The sequence below is a fragment of the Onychomys torridus genome, chromosome 8 (genome assembly GCF_903995425.1).
Source record: "Onychomys torridus chromosome 8, mOncTor1.1, whole genome shotgun sequence".
Classification (NCBI taxonomy): Eukaryota; Metazoa; Chordata; class Mammalia; order Rodentia; family Cricetidae; genus Onychomys; species Onychomys torridus.
In genome coordinates, this window is record NC_050450.1 from 104,631,900 (window position 1) to 104,644,074 (window position 12,175).

A 12,175-nucleotide genomic window follows, 5' to 3' on the forward strand; every position below is an offset into this window, starting at 1 on the left:
TGCCACCCATACCTGGCTTCCTTATCCAATCCTGGTTTTCTGTTTCCCACTCTTTAAACAAGTCTGGAGGGATGATTAAGATGTTACACAGGAAACCTCACAGCTGTCCCAGTTCCCTCACTGGTCCAGGTGCCCCCTCAATAGGACACGCACCAGTGGGACACCCCACCCCCAACACACACACCACAGCAAAGGAGCACAGGGAGACTCTAGCAAGCCCGAAGGAAAGCTGTCCAAGATGTAAAATGGATTGCTTTTATTAAATAGGGAAAGGGCTTCCTTGGCGCCACCCACACACCTTTGCCCTTAGGCTAAAAGACATGACGGGGAGAAAGAGCCACTGTACCAAATGCTATCAATTCCCATTTGGAGAGTCCTCGTTCTCCGGTGTCACCCTCCCTGGTTCTGCAGATTCCGATGGGCTGCCCCTCCCCAGGTTGGGCCTTGCCCATGGCTTCGAGCACATCCTTGCACAGACAACTGCCACATGTGGTCACCTGGAGGAGCTTCGTTCTTTGCTCACACAGTCATCCTGTGAGGTAGTGTCCCCATTTCCCACCATGTTGCATGCTCTCCTCTTCTTCCTCCGGTGTGTTGTCCCATCACCTTCAGACCCAGACTCACACTGGACACAGGGAAAGAAAGAAGGAAAAAAAAGGTTAAGGCCGGGGAGATGGCTCCATGGATAAAGGTTCTTGATGCTAAGTTTCATGACCCTGGGGCTCCCAAGAAAGGAGAGAACCAGCTCCAAGTCATTTTCTGCCCTCTAAGTGTGTGCTACCACAAACGCTGGTACGCACAGGCACGCCCTTAATCAATCAATGCCATATCAGAAGCTGTAGGGGCTGGAGAGACAGCTCAGTGGCCAGGAGCACTTCCTGCTCTTCTAAAGGACAAAATTCACTGTGAAGCTTGTACACAAAGGAGCAATGTTCTTTATAGAGAGACAGCTCAAACCAGAATGTTTAAATAGAAAAGAACCAGCAGGGTGTGGTGATGCACACCTTTAACCCCAGCACTTGAGAGACAGATGCAGGTGGATCTACAAAGTGAGCTCCAGGACAGCCAGAGTTACACAGGGAAACTGTTTTGAAAAACAACAGAAACAAGAATCCCACCCGGATAAAATCCCTCTTTTTTTTTTCTTTTTTTCTGAATTACTAGGCATTGAGCACAGGGCCTTCAGGTTAGGCAAGCACCAGAGATGGTGAGAGTGACGGTGGCATCCATCAATGTATAGCACCTCTCACCTTGAACTAGTGTTAACTAAAGCAGGTGACTGGGTCTGCCTGTTTCTGGGCTTGGGTGTCACCATCCAAGGAAAATCTCTAACAAGGGCTTTGTGGTCAGAACAAAGACTCTAAGCCCTGACACTGCTGTATGCTAGCTATGGTCACAAGGCCACTGTTTCACAAACCTCCAAACACCCAAGCACCTTTGCATGGATGGAGTTCCCACACATGGGAGGCTGTAAAGGGGTGTATGACAGCAAGCACTGCACATGAGGAACCTGTCCACCCCCACCTGAGGGGCCTGGGCACAGCAGGGGAGGGCCTCACCTCTGAGTCCGTGTCGGAGGAGCTGGAGCTGGAGGAGCTGGAAGAGTCACTGGAACTGTCAGAAGCGATGCCTGTGGACTCCTGGAGGTCAACAGCGTCCGCCAGGACTGCCAGCTCAGGGTGCTCCTGCTTCAAGATCCTGAAGGGCAAGAGGCACGGTTCTCAGGGCTGTGAGAGCTGGCGGTGACAGGCACTCAAAATGAGACTCAAAGTGGAGAGCTCCATTGCACACAGCACCTGGAAAGGCCTAGTGCACCGGCTGGAGCAGCTGCACGAGACACAACCGGGCTGGACAGAGCACGCGGCTGCCCACATCCGCTCAAGGAAAACTACATTCTGGTGCCACAGGCCCGAACGAGCACCAGCCACACTGCTCTGGAGGCCAAGGTTCCTGGGGAGGGAAGTCCTTAAGAGTTTTCCCTGGAGAGAAACAGCTCCTTTTCTCCTCTCCTCCCTAAGCCCTCTCCTAGCTCATCTGTTTCTTTTTCTTTCTTTCTCTCTTTTTTTAAAGCCTTTCCTTCCCACAGCAAGGTGCTAGTGAAGGGGGTGGGAGCTTGTTAGATTATACTAGAAAGAGCAGAAATAATTAGGTTTACAAGAAATCAGACGTCACACGAGAGAGCCCACCCCGTCACTGGAAGAGAGACTGAGCTGTCTGTCACAAAGAGCAGCAGCCCTTCCCAGCAGCAACCTAATCTGGCGTCCACTGTGACCAGCGACAAAGGACCTGCGTACGCTGAGTCCCCAGAGTCCAGGGGAACAGAAGCCACCACCCTTGCTGGCCTCTCAGCAGGGAGGCAGAGCATGGAGCAAGCCAGGATCCCTCTCTTACCCCGAGAGCTGGTCCCTCCAGGTCAGGGTTGGGACACAGTGGCACGGGGTGGCTGGGGGTGGCTTGAACTGCCGCTGCCCGTGCTGTATCTGTTCTGTGGATAAACAGAGGAGCTAAGTCTCCAGGGCAGTTGCCTCACAAGAACTGAAGGTAGTAAGTTCAAATGAATATTGTTTCTGGGGGAAAATAAGGAAAACCTCAACAAAGGCTTTTTTTTTTTTTCTTTCTTTTTTTTTTTTTTTGCTAGCTTTTATTTTTTTAAAAATAACAAACCAAAACAATAACGAAAAAAAGAGTAAGAAAAGGGAGCAAACAGAGTGAAAATAAAATGCGAGACATCCCAATTGTGACTCTACTTTGACTGTGACTTTGATGGGACATGCAGAGCCGCACCCTGCCACCTGGAGGCTAGCAGACACCCTGACAACTAGCCCTGACCTTGGGCCTTCTCTACCCACAGCTTTACAGACCCAGCTGTTCCCAAGCACAGTGCTGCAGCAGACAATTCCCCTGGTCATGTCTGGGGAAGGAACCGGAACAAAGAAGAGGGGGGAGGAGGTTCTCACCTGTACCACTTCCGGGACAACTTTGGCCTTCCTCTTACCGTCTTGTGCCACACAACAGGGAAGTTGGTGCTACTGGCAAAGTTCTGGGTGATGGCGATGGTGGTGTCAAGATTGAGGACAACATGCCACCAGCCCCCTGAAATCCAACAAATAACCCATTCAGTAAAGATCAGCCCTGCAGACGACCTGCAGTCTAACCCTGCATAGCTGCACCCTTACTTTTTTCTACTGTTTATGGTTGTTTTCCTGCTAAAAGACAAAGTTGAGCAATGGTGATATACTCTCTGCCTCAACTGCACTGACTCCTGGTAACTCAATGCGACTAGTGTTGTAAAGGCAAAAGTTTTCCGTGGGGAACCCCTAATTTTTAAATAGTCTCACTTCTGGAAACTTCTTCCAGTAGCTGTCTGGCTGGGATTTTCCAAATCAATCCAGCCAGCTCTGCACTCTAGCAAGAGCCACAGAAAGCAGGCAGAGCCTGCACCACTACTCAGAGGCACCAGGAGGCAGGACACAGGCACATGGAGATGCACTCTCTCTGGATCTGTTTCATTCTGTAATTCTACTCCAGAACAACCAATCAGTGCAATTACAGAATGTAGGTGGAGCTGGGAAGAGCGATTTCTTCTAGCTCATCTATACCTGGTACAAAGACGGTCTCTCCTGGTTTCTGTAATATCTCCAGGGGTTTGAACTCAGGTGGCCAGGTCGGAAGCTGTGTCCGAGGATAAATGACGTTAAACCAGGTAATGGCCTCATCTTGCTGGTTCCCTCCTTCTTCGCGGGTCACCTTGATGAGCTCTCGTGGGGTGCTGGTCGGGAATAGGCACCAACGCTTGTGGCCCTGAACTAAGGCATTCCAGGCACTGGTTCCCAGAGGGTCAATGTGAATCCCTGTTCCGGAACGTGGTGGACCCATCACAAACCACCTACAGGAGGTAGACATGAAGGGTCATCTGAAATGTACAGTCTCTATAATATATCCACCACACATTATGCTTATCTACTTCAGAGACTGTACAAGTTGTGGTACACAATAGTAAGTAAATCAAGTATGAACTGATGTCTTAATAGAAAAAAAGAAAAATCACTGATGCAAATTATTGCTGGACTTTTTTACAAGACAGGTTATCAATTAGCTGCCTATGGTGTCCAAGCTAAGCTTTTAATCCCAGCACTCTGGAGGCAAAGAGGCAAGTGATCTGTCAATTCAAGGCCACCCAGGGCTACAGTGAGAACATCTCAAACACCCAAACCTAGCTGGACCTAGTGTCTTTAATCCCAGCACTCAGGAGGCAGAGGCAGGTGGGTCTCTGTGAGTTGGAGGCCAGCCTGGTCTACAGAACAAGTTCCAGGACAGCCAGAGCTACATAGTGAGATCATGTCTCAAAGAAAACAAGGACCCACATTCTGGAAGGAGAGAACAGACTGCCACAAGTTGTCCGCTGAACTCTACATGTGTGCTGTGGCCCATGTGCCCCTCTAATAAATAAATAAGGCACAGGTGGGTGTAGTGTCGGACATCTTTAATCCCAGCACTTGGAAGGCAGAGGCAGGATCTCTGTGAGTTTGAGGTCAGCCTGGTCTACATAGTGAGTCACGGTACAGCCAGGGCTATACAATGAGACCCTGTCTCAAAACAAAACAAAAACAACCCCCCCCAAAAAAAACAAAACAGAGTGCATGGTGGCTCACAACTATCATCAATCCAGCTCCAGAGGATCTGAGGCCCTTTTCTGACCTCCTCAGGCACTAGGCATGCACTGGTACACATACTTGCATGTAAGGGGGGGGGAGGGGCTAGATGCCTAGAGAATTTGAGGAATGCAGCTAGACATCTGCGTGTACCCCAGACCAATGAAATCAGTCTTCACAAGTAGGATCATAAATGAGTCAGTGTGCAGGGAGGATCCACTCACGGCTTTCACAAAGTTAGATTGAGCTCTGTTAACCACACTGTCTAAGGTTTTTGAACACTTGATGTGGAATAATTCACCTGTAAGGGGGCCTGCGCTTCTCCCCTGCATACTGGAAAAGGTCATCCGTGAAAAACTTGGGCACCTTGTAGTCCTCTAAAAGTTTCCTTCTTTTGGGGTGTTCACCATAGCTGCTGTCAAAGATGTAAAGGGGACTGTCATCACGGGTGCTCTCCATGTACTCGATGTAGTATTTCATCTTCATCTTCACCGAATAGCCGTCATTATCCTCGCCACACTTGAATTTCTGGTTCCGGTATTTCCTTTTGAGGCGCTCCAGAGTCCATTTCTCCTGCGCGGACCAGCCCTCCTGGGCATTCAGCAGAACCACGGGCTTGTAAGGCCTTTCGTACCGCTCCACAAATTCCTCCACTGACAGCTGTGAAGCATCAACCCTCTCCACGTTATCCTAGGGAACAACAAAAGACCTGCCCGTTAAAAACACCAGAAGAAGTCCGGTGGCGGATAAAGGTGTCCCACAGGGCCAATTAGCAACGACGCACATTAGCAATGACCGAGCCTCGGGCTCCTCCAAGGGGAGGGACGCCCACGTGCGTGAGAATGAGCACGTCGCACTCACGGGAGGGAGGGGCGCAAAGCTCCCTTAAGGAGCGAGCTGGGACAGCCGGGCTGCGGGGCCCCATCGCCCCAAAGGGCCCGGGGACAAGCGGCCTTCGGGTAGTGGGCACCGAAGGTGGCCCGCCGCTGAATGGGAGGCCCCGCCCGCAGCGGCGCCCCGCTCACCGGCACGGCCGCCGGGCTCAGCGGGAAGCTCTCGTAGTAGTTGTGCCGGGTCCAGTCGAGCGAGTCCTTGAGCTCGGGCCGCGCACTCCGCTTGGCCTCGCGGATGCGCTTCTTGCTCTTGTGGTTCATCCTGAGCAGGTCACCGTCTGGTTCCGCCACGACCTCGACGCAGCTCGCTTCCTGCCACCAAATGCGCCCTCTCTGGCTGGCGCGGCACCGAAACGCCCTTCGCTCCCGCAAGGCGCCTTTAAAGTCGCCTTCCAGAAAATTCACTCCCCAGCCACCTCCGGAGCTTCGGGTTGGGCGAGCCGCGGCCGTCCTCCCCGCCCCACCGCCTCTTGCGGACCGCCATTGGCCTCAGCGATTTGCGAGATCCGCCTTCACGCGCGCCGATTGGGCGCCATGTTGGGAAGGTCGCCTTGCTGACGCCCTGCCCCTCCAGGCTGCGGCCTGCGCACCACTTCCGGCTGCGCGTCGCTTCCTAGCGACCGCTTCCGGCCAGGCTCGCTGCTGCAGCTGCTTTCTGTTTGGATAGCGTCCAGCAGCCTCGTCTCGTCTCGTCTGGTCTCGTCTCGCGGCCACGTGGCACAGCCCCAGCGGCCTGGCGTCGCTGCGCGCTCCCTGACCTGGGGTCCCCCGACTCCCCTCCGTGCGAGCGCGGCCTCATGGCCGGGGCTCAGCGCTTTCGGTTCCGGGAGGAGCCAGGCCCTGGAACCGAAGGGGCCGTGCTGGAGGTCCGCGTCCCGCAGGTGCGTGCCGTGGCACCCACGTGGAAGCGCTCCCTGGTTAGAGTGTAGGGAATGGGGATCCCTCAGCTCTTCGCTTCTTTCGTTAGCTGCAGGTTTGGTATGAATCCCGGCGAGGGATTAAACGTGCTCCAGGGACAGACATTAAGGGACCGTGCCAGGAAAGAGGCACCGAATATTTCTTCCGGGGAAGTGGCTTTCTTGGCCTCTGATGCTAGCTTTGAACTTTTTTTGAAAAACATTTATTAATATATCTCAACACTACACACACGCCTCTGAGTACTCTTGATTGAACCCAGCCTGTTAGACAAATGCTGCACCACTGAGCGTTGAGATCAGGCAGGCTTCGAAATTGATCTCCTGTTCCTCTCCCTAGAATCGCAGGTGTGCGCCACGCCACCATGCTGTTTTGTGAGGTTCTGGGTATCAAACCCAAGACCTCATACATGCTAGGCAAAATTCTCACTTGGTGTAAGATTTGAGACCAGGGGTTTCTGTCTCTAACACCCCAATAAAGTTCTCTGCATCGGTCCTGGCTTGTTCCTCTGAGCTAGCTACCCTAATACTGAATAATACGCATTCCCTGATAGTGGGTGTTAACAAAGGACTTTCTGGTTGTAATGTTAGCTGGCCCAGCAGGATTTCCTGGCGGCAGCAGCCGTGGAAGCTGAAGGTGCAACCCTATGCTGCCACCTGTAGCAGCCTGCATTCTTCGCAGAGACTTCTGCCCAAATGAAGCAAGGATTCTTTTGTTTTGGTTTTGTTGAAACGGTTTCTCTTGTAGCTCTGCTGCCTTGGAACTCGCTCTGTAGAACAGGCTGGCCTGCCTCTGGGATTAAAGGCGGGATAAAGGCTGCAGGCCGCCGCCTCCACCATTCAAGCAAAGCAGATTCTTCACCATACTCCAGAAAAACATTTCAGGGCAAATCAATGTGGAGCAGAGTGAGAGGATATTAACATTATAACCTGGCTTTAAGTTTGGGGTTAATAAACATTTGAAAAGGACACAGAAGGCATGAGCACAGGCTTTGCAAGTGCAGAAAACTGCACTTAAGTGTCTTAATGCATGATTCTGGTAGTTTCTGTAGGTAAATTTAAGGGATTTCTAAGAAAGTTTTAGTAAATAAGATCACATGGTGGGGGATGGAAAGATGGCTCAGCTGTTAAGAGCACTGGCTGCTCTTCCAGAGGTCCTGAGTTCAATTCCCAGCAACCACAAGGTGGCTTCCAACTGTCTATAGTAGAATCTGATGCCCTCTTCTGGCACAAAGGTGTACATGCAGATAGAGCACTCATACATAAATAAATAAATCTTTTTTTTAAAGTCCCAGGTTAAGATTAGTGAGGTGCATTGGACAGAAGGGATTACAGTGATGCCAAAACCATATGCTACAAGGGTCAAAGGAATCTTTAATTATACCAGGTCCCAAGGGTGTTGACATGTTTATAATCTTGCTCGTGAGATTCTCAGAAAGTTGCAGGTTACAGGTGGAAAAGCTGTGAGGTTACATTCAAAGGTCAGACATATTTTGGTCACAATAAGTTCCTCTCTTTATGTTTTAATTATTTTTAGATAGTCTCATTCTGGAACTGACCAGGCTGGTCTTTAACTCAAAGAGATTCACCTGTCTCTGATTCCTGAGTTGGGATTAAAGGTGTGCACCACCACACCCTCCTGGTTCTTTGATAGTTTAACATTTGGGTTTGAAATATGTCTATAAAGAGCACTGTTCCTCTGTAGAAACTTCACAGTGAATTTGGTTAGTTGTACTGAAATTTGACTCTTACCTGGTGAGAGACTTCAAACTCTGGGATGAGATCTTTACTTTCCCATGTCCTCTTGATCTTTTCCTGTCTGTCTGTCCTGCCTTTGTTAGTAGTTCAGTGTTAAAAAGACACAGCATAAGTAACAAGTCAAAACAGAACTTTTTTCCTGTAGCCTTTAAGTGACTTCATCTTAAAAATTCTTATTGAGTCAGGGTATTATGCTAAGGCACTGATACTTATTTTTTTGAGACAAGATGTAGCTGTGGCTGGCCTGGAACTACCAGAGATCTGCCCACTTTTACCTTTCATGGGATTAAAGCCACGCACCATACCCTGCTTCATTTTTTCTTTTTTTTAAAGGTTTATCTTTTGCCTGGCATAGTAGCTAATGCCCTTAATCTCTCTCTCCTTTAATCTCAGCATTACAAGAGGCAGAGGCAAGAGGATCAATGGAAGTTTGAAGCCAACATAGTCTGCATAGCCAATTCCAGGACATCCAGGGCTACATACTAATTTTGTCTCAAAAAACAAGCAGAAAGTACTTTGAACTGCTAAATTATCTTTCTAGCCTATTTCCCCCCTGTAACTTCATTTAAATTATGTATATATGTATATGCATATACATGGTTTTTTTTGTTTTTTGTTTTGTATGTGCATTGGTGTTTTGCCTGCATGTATGTCTGTGTGAGAGTGTCAGATCTTGGAGTTAGACCAGTTGTTAGCTGCCATGTGGGTGCTGGGAATCGAACCCTGGTTTTCTGGAAAAGCAAAGCTATCTTTCCAACCCCTATTTATTGTTATTTTCAATTAGGGTCTTGATATTTAGGCCTGACTGGCCTTCAGTTCAGGGCCCTCCAGTCCAGTGCTGGAGTGAACAGTGTCCCACCACAGCCATCCATGCACTGTTCTTGAGTGGGCTGAATAAGTTTGGACCTCAGATTCCTTTACAGCCTTGATTATTTTTGTCCTTGTTTGTCACCCTATCGAATATACTCTTGTCTCCACAAGACAGGCCAGCAGATGCTATGTAGATCAGATTGGCCTTGAACTTACAATGTTCCTTCTTCCTCCTGTGTGATAGGATTACAACTGGAAACCACGTCCTGAATGATTCTAGTTCTTTCCGAAGGCTTTCTTTTGTCCTTCAGAACTCAGCTCTACATATGCCTTTTTTGGAACATCTTCTAGAACTGCAGGACTTGTCATTAGCATCCACGTCACACTTGAGTTGAAAATCTCCCCCAAATAGGGAGAGATAGGGACACAGCTTAGTTGGTAGAGTGCCTAATGTAAGTGAAGGTCTGGGTCTGAACCCCAGCACCTACCTCAGAAAACTGAGTGTGCTGGCACACATCTGTAGTGCTAGCATTTGGCAGGTAGAGGCAAAAAGCAGCTCAGTCGTCCTAGGCAATGAGTTGGAGACCAGTTTGAACTACATTTAGACACTGCCTTAAAAAAAACCAAAAACAAGGCTTAAGAGATGGCTTAGGTGAAGACACTTGCCTTCAAACTAGACAACCTGACCTGAATTCCATCCCTAGATCTCACAAGATGGAAGGAGAGTTGTCCCCTGACCTCCACGTGCACCTTTCCCCTCTTCCCCCAACAAAGGAAAGGTGTACTTTTTCTTTCTTTAAAGAAACCTTCCAACATCTTCTTGTACTTAGAATTCTAAATTCCTGCAGCCAATAAGATGCATAGGTTAACAAACTTTTACTCACAGCTGTGCGTGTGGTTAGACCAGTTGTCTCCATGTGTTATATCCTTACTTTACCCTGGTTTTACTATTGTAGCGTTTATTGTCAACCAAAACTTTTTTTAAAAGATTTATTATGTATAGTGTTCTGTTTGCAGCGTATGTTTGCAGGCCAGAAGAGGGAACCTCACCAGATCTCATTATAGATGGTTGTGAGCCACCATGTGGTTGCTGGGAATTGAACTCAGGACCCCTGGAAGAGCAGTTGGTGCTCTTAACCTCTGAGCCATCTCTCCAGCCCACCAAAACCCCATCATTGTCCAGTATGAAGCATACACAGTATATACTCTAGTCCAAAATGTTGTAACTGTCTCTGATTCTCAGTTTAAATGCTTGTAGAGAAACTGGAGAGATGACTCAGTGGTTAAGAGCACTTGCTGCTCTTACACAGAACCTGGTTTTAGTTTCCAGCTCAACCACTGTAGTTCCAGGGGATCCAACACTCTTCTGGTTTCAGAGGCACCAGGCATGCAAGTAAGTACATATACATACATGCACGTAAAACACTCATACACATAAAATGCTAGTTGAGGGGGCAGCACTGTCATCCAAGGCCCTGGGTTCTCCAAGGAGGCTGAGGCAGGATTGAGACTAGCCTGGTATACAAAGAAATAAAGCACTGTGATTTCAGACATGTAGGTCCTGGACTGGACAACAGGACTATCACAGTAACGAATGTCAGTGATTGACAGTACATGAAGATAAATATTATTCACATGAAAAATTTTCTTTGTAGGTCCTGCATGTCCAATATGGGATGTATGTTTGGCCCTGTGCTGTAGTCCTGGCCCAGTACCTGTGGTTTCACAGAAGATCTCTGCCAGGCAAAGCTGTCTTAGAGGTAACAGGACCCCGTTTCCAGAATGATGGGCCATAGTCACGTATACCTTCATGCTAGCTATTAACTGGTTAGGTATTTTCTAAATCTGGTAGTTTGGCTGGCTTTGAAATTCCAAACAAGTCATTTTAAAAATTTTTAAGATGTCCTTTGAGTGTGGTGCCCACCTTTAATCCCAGCACTCAGGAAGCTGAGTTTAAGGCCAGTCTAGTCTACATGTTATGAGCTATGGAAGCAACATCTTTTTATATAGCAGGTGTATACTGCCATTTTTAGCAAATTAACCATGTATCCTCATGTTCAAATTTCAGACTGCTTGTTGCCAGAGGCAGCACTGCCATGCTTTAGTCCTAACCCTCAAATGGGGAATCAAGTAGATAGAGCTCAAAGCCAACCAGGGAATTACAAACTGTCTCATCTGGAATGGAAAGCTAAATCACTCTTAAATTCCATTTTCATTAGATTGGAGCTGGAGTGAGTCTTCCAGGGATTTTGGCTGCCAAATGTGGTGCTGAAGTAATACTATCTGACAGCTCAGAACTGCCCCACTGTTTGGATGTTTGCTGGCAAAGCTGTCAACTTAATGACCTGACGCAGGTACAGGTTGTAGGACTGACATGGGGCCATGTAACGAAGGACCTACTGTCTTTGCCACCACAAGACATCATTCTTGCATCTGATGTGTTCTTTGAACCAGAAGGTAAGCTTAATCTGCCCCCCCAAACAACCTAGCACAGATGTGTTGTATTAAACTCACTGAAAAAAAGTTCTCCCCACCACCAGACTTTGAAAGCATTTTAGCCACTGTGTACTTTCTGATGCAGAGGAACCCCAAAGTTCAATTTTGGTCTACCTACCAGGTCAGAAGGTGAGTATGGATCATTTCAACTTATTTAAAAACATATTAAGGAAAACAGAAAAAGCATCTGTCATAAAAACTATTTCTTTTTAAGTGCGGACTGGTCACTTGAAGGCTTGCTCTTCAAGTGGGATATGAAATGTGTCCATATTCCTCTGGAGTCTTTTGATGCAGACAAGGAAGATATAGCAGAATCTACCCTCCCAGGAAGACATACTGTTGAAATGTTGGTGGTCTCCGCGAAGAACAGCTCCTGAATTGTACCTCTTGCCGTTCACAGACAGTGTTGTGGCTAAATAACTGGCATTAAGAGGAGCTATCTCCAGCAAATACAGTGGGCTTGAAGATGGCTTTAAGACTGATGTCCAAAAAACATTCATGGGCAATGTAACTTTTAATAAATTAAAACACTTAAAAAGGACTTGGACTTCTCTCAATAACTAGGAGAATGTGACACACTTGTAAATCCTCAAGAAAACGCTACTGTTTAGGTCTTAGTGGCATTCTCCTACTCAACATTGAAGGTAATTAA

At 48.1% G+C, this 12,175-nt stretch overlaps 2 protein-coding genes across 5 annotated transcripts; one reads left to right on the plus strand and one right to left on the minus strand.

Moving 5' to 3' along the window:
* Positions 1-234: 234 nt before the first annotated feature.
* On the minus strand, positions 235-6,291 carry Jmjd6 (jumonji domain containing 6, arginine demethylase and lysine hydroxylase). Of its 3 annotated transcripts, XM_036195042.1 has the most exons (7): positions 5,678-6,291; positions 4,954-5,342; positions 3,600-3,886; positions 2,996-3,093; positions 2,392-2,480; positions 1,560-1,698; positions 235-625 (listed from the first exon to the last, which is right to left on the minus strand). In XM_036195042.1, exons 1-7 carry the CDS (start codon positions 5,804-5,806, stop codon positions 494-496), a joined length of 1,263 nt encoding a protein of 420 aa, XP_036050935.1. In that variant the 5' UTR covers positions 5,807-6,291; the 3' UTR covers positions 235-493. The 3 variants fall into 3 exon arrangements, with proteins under 3 accessions (XP_036050935.1, XP_036050933.1, XP_036050934.1); XM_036195040.1 differs by lacking the exon at positions 2,392-2,480 and having other exon boundaries at positions 2,958-3,093; positions 5,678-6,279; XM_036195041.1 differs by lacking the exon at positions 235-625 and having other exon boundaries at positions 1,611-1,698; positions 2,392-2,485; positions 2,958-3,093; positions 5,678-6,290.
* On the plus strand, positions 6,165-12,058 carry Mettl23 (methyltransferase like 23). 2 transcript variants are annotated; one of them, XM_036195049.1, is made up of 5 exons: positions 6,165-6,426; positions 10,683-10,787; positions 11,247-11,484; positions 11,568-11,652; positions 11,738-12,058. In XM_036195049.1, exons 1-5 carry the CDS (start codon positions 6,343-6,345, stop codon positions 11,898-11,900), a joined length of 675 nt encoding a protein of 224 aa, XP_036050942.1. In that variant the 5' UTR covers positions 6,165-6,342; the 3' UTR covers positions 11,901-12,058. The 2 variants fall into 2 exon arrangements, with proteins under 2 accessions (XP_036050942.1, XP_036050941.1); XM_036195048.1 differs by lacking the exon at positions 10,683-10,787 and having other exon boundaries at positions 6,271-6,426.
* Positions 12,059-12,175: the final 117 nt, after the last annotated feature.

Coding starts and splice junctions, on each gene's coding strand:
- Jmjd6 (XM_036195042.1), bottom strand. CDS start 5,806: ATGAACCACAAGAGCAAGAAGCGCATCCGCGAGGCCAAGCGGAGTGCG. Junction 5,343..5,677: donor TGAGCCCGGCGGCCGTGCCG/GTGAGCGGGGCG, acceptor GTTGTTCCCTAG/GATAACGTGGAGAGGGTTGA. Junction 2,481..2,995: donor CTGTTGTGTGGCACAAGACG/GTAAGAGGAAGG, acceptor TCCACAGAACAG/ATACAGCACGGGCAGCGGCA.
- Mettl23 (XM_036195049.1), top strand. CDS start 6,343: ATGGCCGGGGCTCAGCGCTTTCGGTTCCGGGAGGAGCCAGGCCCTGGA. Junction 11,485..11,567: donor TGTGTTCTTTGAACCAGAAG/GTAAGCTTAATC, acceptor CCCCACCACCAG/ACTTTGAAAGCATTTTAGCC. Junction 11,653..11,737: donor TCTACCTACCAGGTCAGAAG/GTGAGTATGGAT, acceptor TTTCTTTTTAAG/TGCGGACTGGTCACTTGAAG.